Source organism: Dunckerocampus dactyliophorus, chromosome 20 (assembly GCF_027744805.1).
Source record: "Dunckerocampus dactyliophorus isolate RoL2022-P2 chromosome 20, RoL_Ddac_1.1, whole genome shotgun sequence".
Taxonomy (NCBI): domain Eukaryota; kingdom Metazoa; phylum Chordata; class Actinopteri; order Syngnathiformes; family Syngnathidae; genus Dunckerocampus; species Dunckerocampus dactyliophorus.
In genome coordinates this window covers 18,697,268-18,717,011 of record NC_072838.1, presented here as the reverse complement: position 1 = coordinate 18,717,011, position 19,744 = coordinate 18,697,268, and the positions used below count along the sequence as shown (strand labels likewise).

Below are 19,744 nucleotides of genomic sequence, written 5' to 3'. Positions count from 1 at the left end.
CTGCTGTTTGTGTGCATTGTCCGGTTAGTGTACAATATGGCCCACGTCTCGTCGTGTTAACAGTACACTAGTCCAAGCGTTCTTAATGGGATTTTTTTTAATCACGAAAACGTCGTTCCTTGTTAGCATCCTAATTGCTAGCTAGACAAAATGGCAACCGGCACCGGAAGTTATGTATTTTACGTCGCCCGTCTATGATGTCATCAGCGATTGACGCTCAAAAATGTGAAGACGAAAAATGTTTTATTAGTTTTACTTGCATAAAATCATTCTAAATGCATATACAGCCGTTCCTCGCAATATCGTGGCTTTTCAAAAAATAATTTATCGTTTTGTGGTTGACTATGGCCTATTTGTAAAAAAAAAAAAAAAAAAAAAGCTTATTTAAGCAAATTATACTTATTCTTGGTCTAAATGAGCTAACAAATACAAGGCAGAAGAAGCATTGTAATTGAGAATGTAGTAGTGTTCTGCATTGGCCACTAGGTGTCAGTGTTCATGAGACAGGCACCAGACTCATCACTAAGGTTCCCTGGGGAACACATTCATACTACTCACACAAAGTTACGGATATGCACAACTGTTATGTTTGAGAGCAGCAAGCTGTGCGTTAAGCACTGAACATGTTGGACACGTGCATTCAAAATTAGAGAAGCTCAAATTAAGTTAAGCTGTAGAGTTTGTACAGTGGTACACTGTATGTTCATCCTGAACTCCAGCTGGAGTTCTAGTTGTCTAACGTGGCTTATTTACGCTTATTCTGTCTACTATGTTGGGTAATACGAGTGTAAAGCCATTTAAAGTTGTGAGGAAGTACCGGGTTTAGAAAACAAGAAGGAAGGAACTGCTAATGTGTGAGTCTTATTTATGTCTAACTTATTTGTTATGTCTTATTTTCTCTGATTATATCCACTATATTTGGTAATACAAATGTAAAAGTGACTATGGGGTGTGATTTTATTTTCTGTGCCATGACTAGGAAAATATTCTCTGTATTAATATAGAATCCTACTTCGTGTGGCGTCTGGAACCAATTAACCGAGATAAACGGGGGATTACGGTAAATGACGAATGAAAGGGATAAGTCAACATTCAAGGTTGCATTTCCCTTCACTGAAGACGTGACTGTTCCCAAAGACACGATGTGGCAGCGAGATCAACCACCACCACCTTCATGTTTTCAGTCACGTCAAGCGTCACGCCGTCAACGAAGGTAAAGTCACCTTAAATGTTCATTTACCGCTTTTCATTCGTCTTTTTTAGGTATGATGTGTGTAAAACTATAAAAGCGTGTTGTGTGTTAACTTTTCGTCTTTCCAGAAGAGTTTAATTGGATTTCAGTATTTTTTATGGGGAAATACTGATTTGGTGAACGTCTGTTTCAGTTAGTGTCGCACCTTCTGGAACTAATTCATGACGCCAGGCAAGGTTCCACTGTACATACAGTATTTGCCCCCATTTCAACATGTAAATGATGATGAATATTAGTAGAATAATAGGAAATGTGAGGACTTTTATTTTGCAGAAGGTTTCACTGACTGCCACCACAGTCGTGCTTGTCCAGCTGGTACTTGTAGGAGAATCTTTCATTGCACACGTTGCAGCTGAACGCCTTCTCTCCAGTGTGTGTCCTCATGTGTCTCAACATGTGCGCCTTGATGGAGAACCTTTTGGTGCAAACCAGGCAGGTGAACGGCTTCTCCCCAGTGTGCGTTCTCATGTGCACCGTCATGCTCTTCTTATCTGAGAAGCTTTTGCCGCACACCGAGCAGTTGAACGGCTTCTCGCCCGTGTGCTTCCTCGTGTGCCGTATCAGCGTTCCCTTGACGGTGAACCTTTCGCTGCAGAAGGTGCAAGAAAAGGGCTTCTCTCCTGTGTGCGTTCTCATGTGCACCTGCAAGCAGTTCTTGTATCGGAACGTTTTGCCGCATTCGGAGCAGCAAAACTTCTTCTCGCTGCCATCGCAAATGTCTTTCACGGCGTTTAAACCCGACAACGTGTTTCTGAGCCACTTGTCACCGACACTAGGAGTCGTGGCGCCTGATAGGCTGGGTGCACCTCTGCAGTGATCTCCGTCAGCTTCACTGTTCTCCTCGCTGTGGCTGTGATGAAGCTGTGAGCACTCGGCCTGCTCTTCCTCATCATCGTATTCACTCTTCACAATCACACGCGTCACTTGGCACTGGTCAGCGTCGCCCAGATGCTCTCGCTCCTCTTTCTCTTTAGCGTGAGGATGCTCCTGCTCCACCCTGGAGGAGGAAAGGGACGAGGAGCCGTCTGCAGGACACAAGAACACAAGTTAGGAAGTCATACTAGTAATACCGTTACCACCGAAGATGCAGCTTCACGACCACATCAGCATCTCCACAACAAACTAATTCTTCGGCATGAAAAGGAAATGGTGGGCTTGTCTCAATAAAAGACAACATTTGAAATGCAGAAGACAACAAACCTGATCCGTGTGCCTGAACGTGAGGCTTGAAAACAGCGTCCAGTAGTTTGCGTTGCTGCTTGTTTTCCTCCTTTGTTCGACAAAGCTCCTGCTCATATTCTGCTATGGTTCTTTCCAACAGTCCGAATATTTCCTCAACGGCGGCAGATAGTCGCTGGTTGACCAGCCTTCTTAGCATTTGGACTTTACACATTTTAAACAAAAACAACAACAACAGCGATGCTTAAAAGTGCAGCGGCGTGCGGCTAACTTCCTTCTTTGCAGCTAGCCAGCGAAGCTAACTGCAGAAGATTCCAACGAGTTTATCAGAACACACAGAAATTCGTCTTGCCCGTTAAATATAAGTTTTGTCTACTAAATGGCGAAAAAACGCGGCCATTAAGTTATAAAATAAAATAAATCAAGTCAACAGCACTCATGCCCTCTCAGGCTAGCGATGGACGCTGACTTCCGTGTTTGACTTCCCTTTCCGGTAAGATGGCGAAGGAGCTGGTCGGAAAGTCTCACTCCCAGTAGTCTGAACTCTAATTGCGGCTATAATGTATGTTTGAAGACAGACTAAGATGAACTGTTTTGTAATTATTAGATACTTTCACCAAATCTAAGTCAAGAAAAGCTACGCAGTTCTCTTTGAACCTAAAATGTCGACTGCCCAATCACCAGGCTGCTAGCTAACGTGTTTAGGTAAACAAATGCACGCAGCCGAACATCTTGCTAACAGAAGACACAATGCAATGTACATCAGTAAGAACGCTTCTAATAACGGACCTGCGGAGGAGAAAGTACTTTTGATATGAACGACCTGAACTTTGGGGAGAAGCGAGTTTCACTTACAATACGTCGCGCATGACGTCACGACTACGGTACCAAAACACTGAATATTCATACTTTCAGATATTTCTATCGGAACAAGAATTGCTATTAATCATACACCCACTCCATATAAATGTGTATGTGTATGAATGTTTTTCTAAGTAAAATAAAATCGTTCAAATTAAATGATATAAGTGAAATTTCATTAATTCTTTGACTTGTCTTTGTTACGTGTGAACGTATTGTCGAGTGAGTGGGTGAGTGTGCCATGTTTTTGACTTGATGGATTCTTTTCAGTCTTTCTATTTGTTTTTTTTTTTTTATCAACAACAATCATCTGTTGGACCAATCATCTGTCCTTCCGGGACCTCCTATAAAGAACAGCAGAAAGACAATTGGAAGGTTCTTAAAGGAAAACTGCACTTTTTGGGGGGGGATTTGCCCGTCATCCGCAATTCTTATGTGAGACATGAACACACGTCTTTCTCTTTTCTGTGCCTTCTAAAGATATAAAAACAGATTTAAAAGGGCAGGCAGTTAAGAATGCATGTTAAAGCCTTCTGAAAAAAGCACCAACAATTGTTACGCCCAAGAACTACATTACTGCCGTAGTGACACCTCGCCACGCCAGCTAGCGGCTAGCGACTAGCATCACCACACACTTGCTCACAAGGCCTCAGGCCACTAGCCAAAGGTAACGCTACATATTGGAGCTGCCGCCACTGCTGCTGTGTTTTTGTTTTTGATGCTAGGTGTAGCGTTCCTTTCTATGTTGCTACGGGACATCAATGCACCCAGGAAGGACATTCTGGTAAAATAACCAAAATACATTTCAAATATTGTAAGTATTACATGTTAACATGACTGTGCCAGTTACTACATCATGCAGCCCCAATGCTCATGTTCATTCCACATTTTTGTAGCGTAAACACACAAAAATGGTTTGAGGGACTATTTTTCTTACATATTATTAGGGCTGTCAAAAATAGCACGTTAACGGAGGTAGCAAATGTATTTATTTATTACTTGAACATTTTTGGGGCAATTAACGCATGAGCAGCATGTCAAGCCCCACCTCTCTGTCATGACGGCAGAAGGCATAAAGACGGAAGCCTAGTGGAGTGTCTGCTCTGTGATAGCTTTATTCTGATCTGAACACAACAGCAGTGCAGTTCCAACACCATACATACCATACATACCATACATGTACCTCCAGCTCACAAACACGTCTCTAGTCCCTTCCTCATCAGAACGACACTTTCTCATTGTTACCAGACCCCCGCGAGATGCATTCATGGACATTCCGAAAGTCACAAGAATGTCTTTATTAGGCGTGTATGTGCGGTCTAAATATTCTTATCCCTCACTCCCTAACGTAAGTCTTAGTGTGGAAGTAGATCTCTTTGAACGCAACTCTTCATGGCTTGTAATAACAAGTGTGTATGAAACCTTGTGCCACCAGTAAAGAGGCTATTCATCCATCCATCCATCTTCTACACCGCTTATACTCATGAGGGTCGCGGGGGTATGCTGGTGTGGTTTAGCTTGAGTTAATATATATTCATATGTTATATATGTTATATATAACATATGTATATACAGTCAAGCCTGTCCCTATAACGGCCACCTGCCTATAGCGGCCACTGAAAAATCCCCCGCAGCAAATTTACATGTTATAGACCCTGTGTATAGCAGTCACCTGTCCAACGCGGCCAGCGGCCACCCATTTTGTCTCCCTTGGTCAATATCTGACCGCATATAGCGGCCAAATTACCAACTCAAGTAGAAGCTTCATGCACGAAAAAGTTTGTTTTTTTAATCAATGAAGCCGTCGTGTGTAGACTTTAATTACTGAGTCGTAGCTCAGTCACAATCATTCACAAGATCCACACAGACTGTCAGTTGTTCCACATAAAAAAAGCTGTCTTCTTTGGAGCTTGTTGCAGACAGTGACACCGTTTATTTCCTGGTGTGAGACAATGTGCACTGGTCAATACTGTAATGCCACTTGTTGTGGGGAAGGAGAGACTCACGTCCATTTATTAACCTAGTAGTGCTTTACAACTTTTATCCGCAGTCCCTCAGTGCCCTCTACGGATGCCAGCCTGTGAGGCTGTGCGAGTGTACGTTAGTAAAACCTCACTCCCTCTGCCTCAAAAGCTGCGCTGAACACGCGGCTGACAGCCCGGGCTTTTAGTTGCGTGGTCAGCACCCTCGCCTCCCATTATGAAAGTCATGTATTTGAGCCCCAGTGCGGGCAGGTGCGAAACAGGTCGGGTTACATATATATACTTTGTATATTCATATATAATTGTGGGCCGCACGGTGGTGTAGTGGTTAGCATGTTGGCCACACAGTCACAGTCTGGAGATCGGGAAGACCTGTGTGGAGTTTGCATGTTCTCCCCGTGTGTGTGTGGGTTTTCTGGGTACTCCGGTTTCCTCCCACATTCCAAAAACGTGCATGTTAGCTTCATTGGAGACTCTACATTGTCCATAGGTATGAATGTGAGTGTTTGTCTATATCTGCCTTGCCATTGGCTGGACACCAGTCCAGGGTGTACCCCGCCTGCCGCCCAAAGTCAGCTGGGATAGGCTCCAGCATGCCCCCGTGACCCTAATGAGGAGAAGCGGTATAGAAAATGGATGGATATAATTGTGTCCTGTCGTTTATCTTGATCTTTTTGTTCATATAATACGGTAAAAAACGGGCAAATTTCACGCATAGTTGGAAATGGTGATGAATTGCTTTGAAAACTGTGGTTAATTTGTTAATATTTACGAATAGTTATACTATTATACGAATAGTTAGTTATATATCAGACATTTGCAGAAAAGCTAAACTTACAAGAACTCTGCTGCATTGCCTCCTTGGCTTTAAGCACGTGATTGTTGTATTGTCAATGGGATTTGATGTTTTTTCATTAAAGGTAATACAAGATTTAACATCCTCAGCCCCTGTTGCCCTGGAAACGGCAGGGTTCACCGTGTTACGTCATCGCCCTCCGCATCAGTCAACCGGCGGCAGCTGTCAAGGTCGCAAGCGCGAGGCATCATGAAGGTGGCCGTGCACCACGCATGCGCCGTCCATGACCAGCGCAGCAACTGAAGGCTGATGCAGGACATGATGATGGTGATGATGTGCTACGTCGACGGCAAGTGGGTGGAGTTAGGTCACGACATCCCTTTCTTGCCGTTTTCCATAGGATGAATGAGTGGGGGGGAAGGTGGTGTACGTGCGGCTCCTCACGACGCCGAGAACAGGAAGCAAACATCAGGACCGGCCACGCAAAGGACGCACAGGTCAGTTGTCCCCTTTTCACGACCCTCTTGCTACGTTTTAACACCGCACGTGTATCCCCACGGAGGGCACTCGCGCCGGGAGGACATGACGCGGAGGCTCGGAGACATTTTAACACATTGTCGACATTTTAGCACCACAGACAGCGCCCAACCAGGTGCGTTTGTTTCCTGGCAGCAGTGAGCGCAGACGGGCGGGTCCTGCCTGAGAACAACCGTAACACGAGCGAGGATTTTCACCCAAAAGCCGACTGGCTAAGGAAGACGATGGAAGGACAGGCAAGTGTTGCTTTTTGGTATGACCAAATGTGCCCTTCATGCCAGAGGGCTATTGGTTGAACAATGTGTTTGTGATTGAGCTTGATGATGCAATACACGACCTAAAAAAGTGTATTGCATGATGTGTGCATTGCGGACAGGTGTCTGATCATTCCATGTTGTGGTAGATGAAATATGTCAATAGTTTTATGTACTTATAGCTGTAGGTAGGGACGTCCCAAGCCACATTTTGTGGCTTCAGATCTGATCTGAGTTTTTTTTTTTGTAGTCTTACTGATCCGATCAGATCCGATCCTTTATTTATTTTTTATTAAATAATAAGCTTCTGTTACAAATTGAATATGGTTATGAAAAGATGTCTTCAAAGCATTGAAATGATGCAAGCACAGTATTGCTGAATGTACTCTTTTATTACGCAGCATGACCAACAATACTGTTTGTCTTTTGGAACAAACCTCTGTGAGTCAGGTCCCTAATCCAATGAAAGATTCATCCAATAAAAAAGTTCATCCAATAAAGGCTAACATTGGAAAAAATGGGTGTGCAAAGTATTTTTAGTGTGGGACTAACCATGTAACATACTTATAGATCCGTTTGTGGTGTGATTTAGAATATATGACATTTTTTAACAAAAGCGCAACAGTCATTTATTGACGGTCCCTAGTGTAAACAACCAGCAGTTAGAGCAGCACTTCCCATGCGAGCAGGGGCGGAGCCAGAAATGTTTCATTGGGGTGTCCAAGGTGAGACCATTCCTCACATGGGGGTGGCGATAAGTTGATACCTGAAATGTCTAGATGGCCAGTGGGGTGGCCGGAGAGTGATCCACCACGTAGCTCTGCCACTGCGTGCGAGCTCCCCCCCAATGACACAGCAGTCCGTGCACAGTGGGGGGGAACTACCAATGTAGCTACGGAGCCCAATACCCAACGTCCAACATGAAAGTAACTTGACCACGGTACACCGCGGACATGTCTGCATGGTGGTGCTGCCTTTTCTTCTTCTTGGGGTGGTGGGGGTCGAGTGGCAACCAGCTTTGAGGCACATTACCTCACCTACCATGTTGGAGTGTGGCTCAGCGTTACCAACATGATACGGCAACCGGATCGGCCTGATCTCGTGGTCAAAGTCGATATTATTTGATTTTCAAAATACAGCGGATTGGCAGGCGATTCCGATCCTGAAGTTGGGATGGGGACATCCCTAGTTGTAGGTTTATGGTGTTGTTAGAGATGCATGATATCCTTTTTTTAAACTGCTAGTTGCAGTTGCAAATGCTCCAAAATGTGGGGAAAAAAAAACATCCAGCACACAAAAGCCCTCTTGAGCCACCTGAAACGCCAGTGAGGCGGTGTTTGAAACGTGCCGAAGGTTTCCCAGAGACCTCTGTAGCGGCACACCGACTCTGAGCTCGGATCGTGTGCCTGACTACAGTGCACCTTCTGCTCCCCCTCTAGACTCTGGCGCCCTTGATAGTAGTGATGTGTAGTAGTGATGTCATCGTATTTCATTAGGACTAATTCAAGATTCAAGAGATTCAAGAGAGTTTTATTGTCATGTGCATAGTAAAACAGCAGTTCTACTATGCAATGAAAATCTTATTCTGTTCATTCTCCCAAGAAAAGAAAGAAAACACAAGAAAGAATAAGAACATAAGAAACATAAACATATATACCAATAAATTAAGCAACAAAAACAGAAGAGACATTAATACAATGTGAGGTCTTGATCACCCGCTGGAGTGCCTTCCTATCACGTGTTGTACAGTTACCGTACCAAACAGTGATGGAGGCGGTAAGGACACTTTCGATTGTGCATCTGTAGAAGCAACTCAGGATTGTGGTGGACATGCCAAATTTCCTCCAGGCTTGGTAGCGGTGGCCTCGTCGCTCTAGCTTTTAGCCTAGCATGCAGGCCGCCCCTCTTGCCTCGTTTCCGCCTCGGATGCTTTGCTCGCCGGGTATTCAGCTCACCAGGCCCGCAGGCTGCTGCGTTCTCCCGGCGCAGAAGATGAAATGTTAAATGAAAGTTCATGGTGAACCCTGCCGATGTTCAAAAGTGTCTCTCTGTTGTAATGTACTGCGTGAGTGTGTTGAATGTCCAAAATGAACAATAAAATAGCAAAAAATAGAAAAACACGGGAGAGTGTCACAGAGACGTCTGCCACGGAGGGCGCCATCTTTGATATCAATCAACTGGTACTAATTAGTTCCAGACCTTCTGACCTCCACATGTGCACTGACTACACTTCCATCTAAAGTTTAAAAAGTAGTAAAGTTAAAGGTTATTGGTATCATATTGGTGTTGAGAAGAAGAAGGTAAAACTTGAGTTTTTCATGTGGTGGTATAGCTTGGAAGCAGTGGCCGGCCCGTGCCTTCATTCAAGTATTTCTTTTTGACAACAAAAAATGCTTGGAGTATGGTGTTGCATGATCAGATGATATTAAAAGGTTATTGAGGTAAATGCTTCCGTCCAAATGAAAGAATAAATGCATTTAGAAGGAAAGCACACACATTATTCCCAGGCTATCGCGGGCCACATCTGCACCCTGGGGCCTTGAGGTTGGCACGGGCGTTTTAGATTGGATTACGTGCTTGATTTGTTAAACCTTCCCTCCCACCTCCTACCTGTGGGTGAGTGGATGAAATGATATGAATGTACTGAGGTGAGTGATTCCTTTTTCGGTGCCAAAGTGGGAAATAAATGAGGCAATTGTGCAACGGAAGGTCAGGGTTGTGTACCAGTTACATTCCTTATTTGTGTTGACCCAAGAGTCAGGTGATCTCTGTCCGTCAGTCATCAATGGATTTTGATGTCTTTTGCACACCTGTCAGCCAAGACGACATCCGCCTATACGACTCCATCAATAATGTTTGCCACACCCTCGGTTGGCTGCCACTCCACAACTTCAAAGCGGAAGCCTTAATTGGGTGCGTCTTGTCGTCACATGCCGTCCAGTTGTTGTGCACACAAGGCCTGCGTGTGCGTGTGTGCGGTTCCAGTGCTCTCATCTAAGAGACTGGCATCATCATCCCAAGTGATGTTGTAATCACATGAATGTGTAGGGGCCTTGCCACTTGGGCGTGTGCCAGTTAGATTTTGTGACTTTTCGCTGCTCCAGGTTGTCTCCAGGTCGTATGTCGTCACAGGGGTCGAGAGCTGGTCAGCTGTGGACGATGTCAGATGGCCACAAACATCTGTGCATGCTCACGCACACGTACGCTCTGTTGCACTGTTGGAGATGAGGAGAGGGACTAATGTGGGGGGGGGTTATTCCTTCTACGGTTGTTTTTGTGGAAGACACGGTGTAGGACATAGCATGATGAAGTTTGCTCAGCAGTTGTTGGCAAGTGACCTTCACGACCTCGTGGCACCACAGCTTCATTGATTAGTTTGTAGCGGAGCTTCGACCATCTTGTGTGAGCTCAAATATCCACGCATACAATAACCAGTCTTAGGATGCTTCTCACTCCGATATCGCTGATATCGTCTGACGGAGGAGCAAGGACGGCCTCTTTCGTCCTCTTGTATCCTTCCATTTTCTGCTCCGTCAGCGGCAGTGACTGTGCATTGCTGACATCAGCACAAACAAGAGACCCAGTGTCCCAGTTTCTACTCTTGTGACCCACCAGAACTTTCATCCCGGTCCCTAAACTGCTCCTGAATGTCTCCTCAGATAGATGGGCTGCTTGGGACCACATACAGAAAATGAAAGGATGCTAGGGGAATATTTTGGTATATTGTAACATCTTAGCTTTTGTAAAGCTGGCAACGCAACATAGTGTAACATCTAATAGCATGTATCATGAATCATGAATGGATCTTTAGAATATATAAGTCTAAAAACAGACACAAAATGGAGCCAATCCTAACAAATGAAACCTGCTGATGTTTACTGAGAGTCACTGATGCCCACCACTGACTTGAGTGCCGTTACCATGACAACAGGGAAGTATAATCAAATACCGGTGCTGACTTTGTTAGCGAGAATGAAGCCTGGCCGCGCCATCGCTTACGCCCAGTGTCATGTGACCCTTGTGGTGCTTCTATCGGATTTGTCTGCTTGATGACAGAGAGGTCTGGGTTTTTATTTTTGCTATTAATTACGTCTCCGTCTCCTTCCTCCCCGCCCTGCAGGAGAAGCAGGTGACAGGTTACCTCCTGTTCTCGATGGCCACAGCCGTCATCGGCTCGCTGCAGTTTGGTTACAACACGGGAGTCATCAACGCACCTGAGCAGGTAGCTGTCCGTGTACGGCATGCGTCACCACACGTGTGTTTCTATGCACGTACGCAGGCTTGCTCAGGAATGGTAGCAGGCAGGCGTGAGTGCATCTTCACGCACAGTGAGGCAAAGACTGGTGTCAAGAAGCCGCTTCTCTCCAGGAAAACACCAGGGACAGACTGGTATTCTGCCAAAGATACAGTCTGTGGTGAAAGCATTTTTCTGACCAATCCCATTTCTGCTTGTTTGGGGCATCCAGAAAAAAGCTTGTCTGGAGAAGAAAAGGTGAGCGTGACCATCAGTCCTGTGTCAGGCCAACAGTAAGCATTGATGTGTGGGGGTGCTACAGTGCTACAATGTGACCGACAATGATGATGAGGCACCTTCCTACCAGGCGAACACGACAGCTGACTGGCTCGGGGAACAAAACATCAACATTTTGGGTCCATGGCCAGGAATCTCCCCAAACCTTAACCCCTTTGAGAACTTGTGGGCAATCCTCAAGAGGCAGGTGGACAAACAAACACCTGCAAATTCTGACAAATGCTGCCACAGGTGAAGACGTGGCCCAGGAGTGAACGCACAGCCTGTCATGGTGGATTGAGAGGGAAGCGTCAGCATTGCAAATACTGACTCTTTACATGAACAGAATGGAACTTTCACTAAAAGCCTTTGGCACGTATGAAATGCTAGTAATGATACTTCAGTGTATCTATAAACACGAAACCAGCTAACTTCAGCAAAACCAGAACTTGTGTCATTTTCAAAACATATGAATTGATGTGCAAACGTACATATATGTATGTACTGTATGTACATGTACATACGTACTGTATGTACATGTACATATACATGCAGTATGTACAGCATGTATATGTATGTATGTACATGTGTACAGCATGTATATGTACGTATGTACGTGTGTACAGCATGTATATGTATGTATGTACGTGTGTACAGCATGTATATGTATGTATGTACATGTGTACAGCATGTATATGTATGTATGTACGTGTGTACAGCATGTATATGTACGTATGTACGTGTGTACAGCATGTATATGTACGTATGTACGTGTGTACAGCATGTATATGTATGTATGTACGTGTGTACAGCATGTATATGTATGTATGTACGTGTGTACAGCATGTATATGTACGTATGTACGTGTGTACAGCATGTATATGTATGTATGTACGTGTGTACAGCATGTATATGTACGTATGTACGTGTGTACAGCATGTATATGTACGTATGTACGTGTGTACAGCATGTATATGTACGTATGTACGTGTGTACAGCATGTATATGTATGTATGTACGTGTGTACAGCATGTATATGTACGTATGTACGTGTGTACAGCATGTATATGTACGTATGTACGTGTGTACAGCATGTATATGTATGTATGTACGTGTGTACAGCATGTATATGTACGTATGTACGTGTGTACAGCATGTATATGTATGTATGTACGTGTGTACAGCATGTATATGTACGTATGTACGTGTGTACAGCATGTATATGTATGTATGTACGTGTGTACAGCATGTATATGTACGTATGTACGTGTGTACAGCATGTATATGTACGTATGTACGTGTGTACAGCATGTATATGTATGTATGTACATGTGTACAGCATGTATATGTACGTATGTACAGCATGTATATGTACGTATGTACGTGTGTACAGCATGTATATGTACGTGTGTACAGCATGTATATGTACGTATGTACGTGTGTACAGCATGTATATGTACGTATGTACGTGTGTACAGCATGTATATGTACGTATGTACAGCATGTATATGTACGTATGTACGTGTGTACAGCATGTATATGTACGTATGTACGTGTGTACAGCGTGTATATGTATGTATGTACAGCATGTATATGTACGTATGTACGTGTGTACAGCGTGTATATGTATGTATGTACAGCATGTATATGTACGTATGTACGTGTGTACAGCATGTATATGTACGTGTGTACAGCATGTATATGTACGTATGTACGTGTGTACAGCATGTATATGTACGTATGTACAGCATGTATATGTACGTATGTACGTGTGTACAGCATGTATATGTACGTATGTACGTGTGTACAGCATGTATATGTACGTATGTACGTGTGTACAGCATGTATATGTACGTATGTACGTGTGTACAGCGTGTGTGGCTGTGTGTGCTGTTAGGGTATGAATGTATCCAGAAGGCAAACCCTTCTTCTCTTCATCAGAAACTTCGCTCGTTCTTCAACGACACATGGATGGAGCGATACGGCGAGCCCATCAACCCGGACGTGTGCACTATAGTCTGGAGCGTCACGGTGGCCATCTTTAGTGTGGGCGGCATGGTGGGCTCCTTCAGTGTGGGCGTCATGGCCGACCGATTTGGCAGGTTCGGAGCGGCACTTCCTCTTGACTTGAAAGCAAGATGCAGAGCAGAGGAAATGAGTTTCTTGTGTCATTAGAGAATGATCTACAGCCTTTAGTCAGGTGGCTAACAGAAAAGAAGGTACTGTGCTGTGTAATGGTGTCGTCCCCTGCAGGAGGCGCTCCATGTTCCTGGTCAACATCCTGGCGGTGATCGGCGGCTTGCTCATGGGCTTCTCCACCGTCTGCTCCTCCTACGAGATGGTGATCGCCGGCCGCCTGGTCATCGGCCTCTTCTGCGGCCTCTTCACGGGCCTAACCCCCATGTACGTGGGCGAGGTCTCGCCCACCCCGCTCAGGGGGGCCTTCGGCACCTTGCACCAGCTGGGCGTGGTGGTGGGCATCCTGATCGCCCAGGTCCGCTGGCGGCATGAGAAGAAGAAGAAGGTGTGGCGTGTGCAGTGAATGTGACTCCCTCTGTTGTCGTTGGCGTTCAGATCTTTGGTCTGGAGTTTCTGCTGGGCTCGGTCAAGCTGTGGCCCCTGCTGCTGGCCCTCACCGTGGCCCCCGCCGTGCTGCAGTGTGTCCTGCTGCCCTTCTGCCCTGAGAGCCCCCGCTTCCTGCTCATCAACCTCAAGCAGGAGGAGCAGGCGCGCAAAGGTATGCCCGGTGGTGTGGAAAAGAAACGAGTCTGTGTCCGTGATCATGTGACTGCAGGAGAAGAAGTGAAGCATCCTTGAGCTGACAGACGGTTTTGACAGGCGGTGAAGCCACTTCTCATTCACACCTGCCAACCTAAGCAAGCACCAGGAGACACAAATGTGGATGTATTGCGGCCCTGTTAGATGCACGCTATTCTTCATGCTGACAATATGTACACTGTCTTCTGAGGAATGACATTCATAGTCCTGCGTGACGTCGGAGAGACGATGGAGGACATAGAGGATGAATGACCACCAAGGGTATCAGATGATCCATCCGGTGTCTTCTTGTTTGATTGCATGGACAGCGCTGGTGCGTCTGCGTGGGAGCGAGGACGTGAGCAGAGACCTTCAGGAGATGAAGGAGGAGAGCAACAAGATGGCTCTGGAGAAGAAGGTGACCATACCGGAGCTTTTCCGCTCGCCGACCTACCGCCAGCCGCTCCTCATCGCCGTCATGCTGCAGCTGTCCCAGCAGCTGTCTGGCATCAACGCTGTGAGTCCACACTCGCCACTCCACACTCATCCCCTGCCTTCGGGATTTAATAAGCTCTGCTTAGTACCGCCAGTACCGCCATTGTGCACTTACCGTACTGACAGTGCACTGCATTTTGCCGTTCTTCTCAGTTTGAGTGCACTTATGCACGCTACTAAGTACGTAAGTGTGCCAGCTGAGACGCAGGCTGAGTTAAGCGAGTCATCCGTGGCCGTGAGATGAGAGATGAAAGTTGTTTGTGTGATCTCAGGTCTTCTACTATTCCACGGGCATCTTCAGCTCAGCTGGCGTCAAGCAGCCCATCTTCGCCACCATCGGTGCCGGCATCGTCAACACCGTCTTCACGGTCGTCTCGGTGAGTGCAGGCGGTCTTCCCCCTCGTCAAGGAGAACGCTTTGGCGTCATCCCGTGCTCTCTTTTGTGTCCTGCAGCTCTTCCTGGTGGAGAAGGCGGGACGGAGGACGCTGCACCTCCTGGGCCTGGGCGGCATGGCGGTGAGCGCTCTGGTCATGACGGTCTCTCTGCTCAAGGTGAGCGCAGATGTTGTCCCCTTTCAGCGCCTTCCTGAGGGGTTGAGTGTTTAAAGCACATTTAAACGTAACCTCCCTCTTCCATCGTCGCCCGAGCAGACGGACATCGCCGCCATGAGCTACGTGGCCATCTTGGCCGTCATGGTGTTTGTCGCCATGTTTGAGCTGGGCCCTGGTCCCATCCCGTGGTTTATCGTGGCCGAGCTCTTCTCGCAGGGGCCGCGCCCGGCGGCCATGGCTGTGGCCGGCTGCTGCAACTGGACGTCCAACTTCCTGGTTGGGATAAGCTTCCCCAAACTGGAGGTGAGAGAAACCAGGTACCAAAGGTGGTACCAAAGTAACTCATTGTTCCCACCATTTGGTACTGTTTGTCCTCAGGAACTGTGCGGTCCGTGGGTCTTCCTGATCTTCACCGCCTTCCTCATCATCTTCTCCATCTTCACCTTCCTCAAAGTTCCAGAGACCAAAGGCAAGACCTTTGACGAGATCGCCTGCAGCTTCAGCAGCGCCCCTCCTCCCGCCTCCGCATCCCAAGTGGCCCTGCCCGCCGGCGCCTGTGCTACCGGCGATGCGAGCAGCACGCTGGCCAAGGAGAATGTCCCCCTGGTGGGGCCCGCCAAGGTGTCTTTGCCGAAGGCTGAAACCACGCCCCTGGAGGAGAAGCCCACGGAGAGCGTCTAGGCTGCAGACGTGAAGGAAGGAGAGGATCTGGAATGTTTTTCAAAAGTCGTTCCAATCCTCCCTTCCTTTCTTTGCAAAGGCAGCAGTCGCTCTCTGCTCAGATTTAGAAACCACATTCCGCTCGTGGGAGACGCGTGTTGAGGTCACATGACAGAAGGTGTTTCGGCAAATATCACCATGACGACCGCACGCGAGGGTTCATCTTTTTACTGTATGAGTGTGTTACGTAATCTTCTATCCTTGATTTTGCCTTGAAGATCAGCAGCAGTGTTCCTCCATTGTAGCCGTGAGCACCCCCCCACCCCCTTGGGTTTTAGAGCGCCACCTGGTGGCACCGCATTGTGTAGACTTCTGTTTTAAGACGCTGTGTTGACGTTTTGCCGTCAACCGCCGGCCGAGCGAGCACCGCTAGTCAGGATACCAAAGTTTTAGTTTTTTTTAAACGTATTTATTACGGCTGCGAAATAGCAAATGTTTGCCACAAAAAATATTTTATTATACCGCTAGGTGAAAAGTATTTCTTGAAGAATATAAAGGAAGAGCTTTAGGAATAGATTGAATAAGAGTAGGACTAATGCAGACGATGCTAACGTGTTCAGTGCTGTACGCTGCTGAGCACATACGCAGCAAAGCAATCGCCATAAATCGTCAAGCACGTGAGCGCTTTAGAAGACTTTGAATCCGAAACGCAAGTGCGTCTATTTGGCCTCGTCCATCTTGAGCGTTGCAACATTGGCAATTGTTTGGGTAACGGAGTTCACTTGAAAATGAGTGAAGGGCAAGTGCTAATAACAAAACTGGATATATTCATATAGTGTACAAACGTCTTAAGTTGTTGCCTTGTCACCCGTAAGTCATTGTACTTTCATATGAATAGTTTGACAGCAAGTACTCCGTCAAATAGCGCTAGATGCTAGGCTAGTTAGCGGCTAGCTTGTCGGTAGCAGCTAAGCTAACACACAAGCTCATGTGGTGATTATCGTCAAGATATGACTTCTTTTGTTGTTTGTGCCCTTCTGTGTTTTGAGAGTGTTTGAGTCTGTTTGCGTCTCAAAACGCGTTTAACTAAACAAAGCACGCTTACTGTTAAAGGAAAACTGCATTTTTTTTAGGAAATGCGCCCCTGATCCACAATTGTGTGAGACATGACCACACGTGTTCTAAAGAGAGGGAAAGCAGCTGGCATGTGGGAGCTAACAATAACGTAACGGGACGCACCTATATTGACTGGGAGTCCTAAAAAAAAAAATCCAAAAAACGGCAACAATTTTAACAAACGCGGCTGAGTGGTGCAGAACATTAGTGCACGTGTAACGGATGCCAGCCTGTGAGGCTGCCCTCCCTCTGCCTTAAGAGCTGCGCTGAACACGCGGTCGACAGTCCCGCCTTTTGGCCGTGTGGTCAGCGCTCTCGCCTCCCATTACGAAGGTCCTGCGTTCAAGCCCCGGTGCGGGCAGTGCGAAGCAGGGCGGGTTACACTAGCCTAACCGCCGTTTCCGCTCGGACGCATTTCACTGCAGCACACAACTCTGCGTGTGGAGGAGCTGCCAAAATAAAAGCACGTCTTGCATGAACTGCAAGCGCTAGGTAAGTTTTCCGTGATGACTTTGTTCGGTTCCGGTCACGATGTTGACTTTGACTTCAATTCTGAAGCGTGATTCAGCACATAAACGTTAACATTGGATCTCAGGTGGCAGCATGAGCGGGCATGCAAACCATGGAGTCTACAGTTAAAACGGCTGCCGTATTATGCCCTGCGCAGCTTCGGCCGCTATGATGGTGAGCAGAATCCACAAACTGTGTCCTCGGCACACGGCTCAGATATTAATTACTGTAATAGACGCTCCAAAAGCAGTGGCGGAGCTACGAGGTGACCGGTGGTGGCCGTGGCCACCCCTGGTCACTCTCCGGCCACCCCACTGGCCATCTAGACAATGCAGGTATCAACTTATGTGAGGTATGGTCTCACCGAATGATCGCCACTGGTTAGCGCAACCAATTCTTTCTTGTGATGCAGTCTCTTGGAGCAGTGTCCTCTTGACCATACACACCAAGCCTTTCCATCCATGGTAACGCTGTACGCCACTCAGCAGCAGAAACACTCCCATTGCTGTCGGCGTGGCTTGGCAAGCTCCACAATTACACCACCAAGTCATTCCGGCTGCTCCCACGCTTCACTTTGTCTAACCTGTAGCTCATCCTCCGTTTAACAGATCAGGTTCTGGATCCTCCTTTGTCCAGAAGCAGTCGTCCCAAAGTCTGCCATGATTAGTAGTTGCAAACAGACATACGCTTTCCATGCTGCTGCTGTTGGAAGTAGCGTTAGCACCTATCTGTGGGCTCTGTGGCATCAATGCACCCAGGAAAGAAGTTGCGGTAATGTTGGAAATGATCAACATACGGCAAAGTACTTGAAGTATTACGTTATCATGAATGTAGCTGTTGCTGCATGGACCTGGAATGATAAAAGGCTGGTGTTTTAGATGGCTTTGCAGGTGTGTCCCATTACATGCAGCGTGTTAGCTCCCTCATGCTAACAGGAAAGGGAAGACGTGTGTTCATGTCTTCTCTAAGGATAGCGGATGATGGGCAAATTTCCAAAAAAAGAAGTTTTCTTGAGAAATGTCTTTCAAAAATGCCTCCAAACACTTTGATGTTAAAGTGACACGTGCGCTGATGCATGATTGTAGTAGCTGTTGTGTGCCACTCAAGGGTTCCTAAATATCGTCCTCCGAAGATGACCTACAAACATAGAATCTTTTTTTAAATCGGCGCGGCAAAAACACGCTGACAACTTATGTGTCGTGTCTGTTCAGCTTCGCATCGCATTTTTTTGTTTTTGTTTCGTGGGACAGCCTTGTCGTCCACCTTAAGCGCTTTATTCACTTTTGGTGCGAGTCGTGTATGTGTCGTGTAGCGTCCACGTGGGGGTCAGCGCTTTCTGATGAAGCCTAAATGTCACTTTTTGCGATGACGATTGCACGGTGAGTTGTGTTGTTGCGTGCGAAGGCGTACTTGATGTATTCAAAGTTGCGATGGTTTGCTTTCCACCTTGTTTAATGGACAGGCAGGCTTGGTGGTGTCATGTCGGGCCGGGTATCACTTTTAACACTCCCATGTTCACATTGTCACGCAGTGTTGATGAGCTTGTGTGTTGATCGCTTGTCTTTGTACATGATGTCATCTTGTGGAATAAATGATTTATATATATACATATATCTATATATATATATATATATATATCACAGGACAATAACAGACTATTTCATTGGCTCCTTGACACCTGCACAAAGATTATGATTGCTAAGTTTTCAGGAACTTTTTAGGCTAGCTTGACATAGCATCAAATCACTGACTCTAAACATTGCGCAATGCTTTGCAAATCTAGTAAATGACATCTCGTGAGATTAAAAGGTGACGAGATTTCTCGTTGGTGGGCACTTGGCCTGGGACAATAATACATTAATTAATCACGCAACTGGATCATTTTAATATATCAATATATTGCCATTTTGCCTCCAAACAGGCAGGAAGAGAGTTCACTCTGTGCATTGGGTTCAGCACCTTGGCGCGTTTGTTCCAAAGAACAACGGCATGAACGGAGTGAACCCTCTTGTCAGTCATACAGTCTCTGTCTGGATGGGTGGAGGCAGGGCTGCTAGCATACGCACAAGAGTGCAGATATTTTTGAAGATGGGATAATGAGATGGGGTTAGGGTTAACGCTGAGTCACACTCCAACACGGTAGGTGCGCTAATGCGCCTCAAAGCTGGTTGCCACTCGACCCCCACCACCCGCAAGAAGAAGAAAAGGCAACACCACCATGCATGTCCACGGTGTGCTCAGACTGCTGCGTCATTGGGGGGGGGAGCTCCAGCCACCCACTGG

General features: G+C 46.5%; 2 protein-coding genes across 3 annotated transcripts; one reads left to right on the top strand and one right to left on the bottom strand.

Moving 5' to 3' along the window:
- Nucleotides 1–305: 305 nt before the first annotated feature.
- Nucleotides 306–3,261, bottom strand: LOC129172822 (zinc finger protein 23-like). Its single transcript, XM_054762900.1, has 2 exons — nt 2,453–3,261; nt 306–2,277 (listed from the first exon to the last, which is right to left on the bottom strand). The coding sequence occupies exons 1-2, from the start codon at nt 2,643–2,645 to the stop codon at nt 1,532–1,534; spliced, it is 939 nt and encodes a 312-aa protein (XP_054618875.1). The 5' UTR covers nt 2,646–3,261; the 3' UTR covers nt 306–1,531.
- Nucleotides 452–19,099, top strand: LOC129172820 (solute carrier family 2, facilitated glucose transporter member 1-like). Of its 2 annotated transcripts, XM_054762896.1 has the most exons (12): nt 452–1,213; nt 6,195–6,567; nt 6,700–6,843; nt 10,982–11,083; nt 13,313–13,473; nt 13,625–13,865; nt 13,946–14,108; nt 14,458–14,645; nt 14,896–15,000; nt 15,077–15,175; nt 15,275–15,478; nt 15,554–19,099. In XM_054762896.1, the coding sequence occupies exons 2-12, from the start codon at nt 6,472–6,474 to the stop codon at nt 15,854–15,856; spliced, it is 1,806 nt and encodes a 601-aa protein (XP_054618871.1). In that variant the 5' UTR covers nt 452–1,213; nt 6,195–6,471; the 3' UTR covers nt 15,857–19,099. The 2 variants fall into 2 exon arrangements, with proteins under 2 accessions (XP_054618871.1, XP_054618872.1); XM_054762897.1 differs by lacking the exon at nt 6,700–6,843 and having other exon boundaries at nt 459–1,213; nt 6,195–6,397; nt 6,471–6,567; nt 13,313–13,865.
- Nucleotides 19,100–19,744: the final 645 nt, after the last annotated feature.